Below are 3,081 nucleotides of genomic sequence, written 5' to 3' on the forward strand. Positions count from 1 at the left end.
GACAAATTTAATGACAACAAACCTTTAGACGACATTTGAAAAGTTCTATCGATACACAACACCACTTATTGATTCTCACAGATGCTGTGTAGAATCTGTGTCTTACTCTGATAAAATGGTTTCACTTCTACGGTCACTTTTAGCACAGCGCCAGGCAAGTCAACACTTATTTACAATTATTATAAAAATCATTATCTGCCTGTGTGCACAGGTCAATGGCTTTAGATACTTCCAGCGAGTCAAACTCTGTATTCGTGTTCAGTGTTGCGATTTAGTAACCTTGTTATACTCAAATCAGAGAATAAGAGCTTCAATATGAAACAGATTCATATACAGATTTCATTCCTAAACCGCTGCTCAGATTCTGCTGGTTCTGTATTGGTTCCGTTTGTTTGAAAGTCAGTCATTGAAAAGCAAATTGCCCTTTTGGTTTGGTCAGACATATGGGCAGATGGTATCACCGTATACGCTGTGATAAACAGTCACAGGAAATCAGTTCACAGTACTGTGGAGAGTTCATGGCCCTGTCCGCAAACACTCATCTCATCTTCCTCAGACGAATTCTGTTCTCCTTGTCCCGCTTCTTTAACGTGCCGATGAACTGGGTGAAAAACAGCTCCTGGTCTTTCCTCTTCAGTACCTGTTTAAACCGCGGATCGCTTCCATACTTTTCCGAAAACTCTTTGAACATCGACCTACGAAAGAGAACATCAGAATGAGATCCTTGACAATCATCCGATGTTTTACGTCATCAGTGTGATGGTCCACTATTGTTCAGCTGTAAGAGGTCTGATTGCGGTTGTTTTCATGGCTAGACTTTCTCAAAAGAGGAGATCCTGCATGTCTTCATTCTGAAGTACAGGTGAAAATACATGAACCCGCCCAGAGCATTAAAGCAGTAAAGCACAATTTCACCAAGAAACATTCTCATTTTGATGCATTTGTTATCTTCTGAAATCTTTAACTAAAACCTTTTTCTAGGGGATTGCAAACTGGTTGCTAGGATGTTGCTATGATTTATCTAGGGTGTTCTAAACACATATATATATGTGGTTGCTAGGGTGTTCTGGCTGGTTGCCAGGGAATTGCAAGGGCATTTACTAATAACTGGGGCAAGTTGAGTTGCTAGCGTTAGGGGTTAAGGGTAAAGCAAGTTTAATATTAGTGTTAGGGGTTTTCAAAAACCTGACTATAAAGATATCACTCAAGTTTTGTTTCCTTGTGAGAACTTGTTAGGGTGTTCTAAACACATATATATGTGGTTGCTAGGGTGTTCTGGCTGGTTGCCAGGGAATTGCAAGGGCATTTACTAATAACTGGGGCAAGTTGAGTTGCTAGCGTTAGGGGTTAAGGGTAAAGCAAGTTTAATATTAGTGTTAGGGGTTTTCAAAAACCTGACTATAAAGATATCACTCAAGTTTTGTTTCCTTGTGAGAACTTGCAATGAGAGCATGCTGATGTAACGGAGGCCAGCTAGTAAGAGCTGTGCAGGTCACTCCCCTGATCTCAGGAGGTACACTAGTAACTGACGCTAGAGGCTGCGGTTCGAGTCCCGCTTGGAACATTCCAGAACCACCTGCCGGAAATGCTGGTTTGAGTCCTGCTCAGAGCAAACAGGTGGGTTACATTGGTGCCATGACCCGGATATAGGGGAGTGAGTATAACGGAGGCCAGGAAGTAAGAGCTGTGCAGGTAAACCTCACTCCCCTGATCTCATGAGGCACACTAGCAAATTATGCTAGAGGCTGCAGTCTTAAGTGTCCATGTTAGTGCGCCCGCCTCACATCCTGGAAATGCCAGTTCAAGTCCCGCTCGGGGCGAGTGGGTGGGTTACATTGGTGCCGTGACCCGGATATAGGGGGGTGAGTGTAATGGAGGCCAGCTAGTAAGAGCTGTGCAGGTAAATTTCACCCCCTGATCTCAAGAGGCGCACTAGCGACTAATGCTTTAGGCTTTGATCTTTAACGTCCTTGTTAGTGCGCCCACCTCACATGATGGAAACACCAGTCTGAGTCCCGCTTGGAGTGAGCGTGGCAAGTAGAACTGGAGCAAAAGCAACATTTTGAACAAAAAGCGGAGAAAATCACTTTTTAGTCAAAATACTACATCTGGATCAGATTCAAAACGATGATCAAAACATAGATGGAGTAGATAGTTTCCATCAACAACCCTAAAGTTTGCACGGTCCTAGACAACTTCCTGAGACTGCATTTTATTTAGGCAGTTTTGATTTCTAAGCTGTTTAATGTTTGATGATCTTGTTATTTTACATATGCATCTGCTTTCATATGCAATCCCTTGTTTCTGCTTCTTCTTCACCGTGTTTTGATCCAGACTTTCAGTACTCTTTTCAGAAGATGTGTAATGATGCCTCTTACTGTATATCAGTAAAAACACGGAAAGCCGAAAAATGGTGGGGAAAGAGTTAATGCCAACATATACATAGATGTATATCATATTTCCAACTACTCATCATCAATTATTTAAGATGATCTCTTCTTAAAAATATATTGTTTAGCTTCAATAACAGGAGCTGTGAATGTGGTAATATTAGTGCATTGATTCACTTCTCTTCAGTTCCTTTCACTATAAATTAATCAGATAAAGATAAGTTTTCTGTTAAACCTGCAAAGAGGAAACGTCAAACTGAGTCTTAATCCCTGTGGCATGTTTGAATTCACTTCTGTGTGAGACCTTTAACAAGAAACAAGGTTATCATCAAATACACAAACCCAAAGAAACGAGGACCCAAACTGCAAAGACCATCAGTTATTAACACCTTTGCTGAATAAATAATCCGCTCTAGAGACGGATTTTATTAATGCATCAGCAAAAGCAGTCACACTTATTTCATAAGCTCACCTGGATGTGATTTTTGATTCCTCCAGCAGTTTTCTGTACTCTTCTTTCGCTTGCTGGAGTTTGCACTTTTTCTCCTTGTGCTCCTCTTTCATTCTTGCTTTGACAAACTGATCATAAATCTGAGGAGAAAAAAGTAGTAGTGTCATCTAGTACAGATTTTTCTGTATTGTGTGTGTGTGTATATATATATATATATATTTTTTGTATTTTTTTTTAATA

The 3,081-nt window shown here is 40.6% G+C and overlaps 1 protein-coding gene across 1 annotated transcript in view; it reads right to left on the reverse strand.

Annotated features, from left to right (window-relative positions):
* Positions 1–351: 351 nt before the first annotated feature.
* Positions 352–3,081, reverse strand: part of LOC107745703 (transcription elongation regulator 1-like protein) — a 98,801-nt gene continuing 96,071 nt past the window's right edge. The window contains exons 12-13 of the mRNA XM_016559630.1: positions 2,863–2,981; positions 352–695 (exon numbers count right to left, since the gene is read on the reverse strand). Of these exons, the coding sequence (XP_016415116.1) occupies positions 539–695; positions 2,863–2,981 (276 nt within the window). The 3' untranslated portion in view covers positions 352–538. The remainder of the gene's footprint in view (positions 696–2,862; positions 2,982–3,081) is intronic.

Source organism: Sinocyclocheilus rhinocerous, unplaced genomic scaffold (genome assembly GCF_001515625.1).
Source record: "Sinocyclocheilus rhinocerous isolate Xijiao unplaced genomic scaffold, SAMN03320098_v1.1 scaffold1309, whole genome shotgun sequence".
NCBI classification, from domain to species: Eukaryota; Metazoa; Chordata; class Actinopteri; order Cypriniformes; family Cyprinidae; genus Sinocyclocheilus; species Sinocyclocheilus rhinocerous.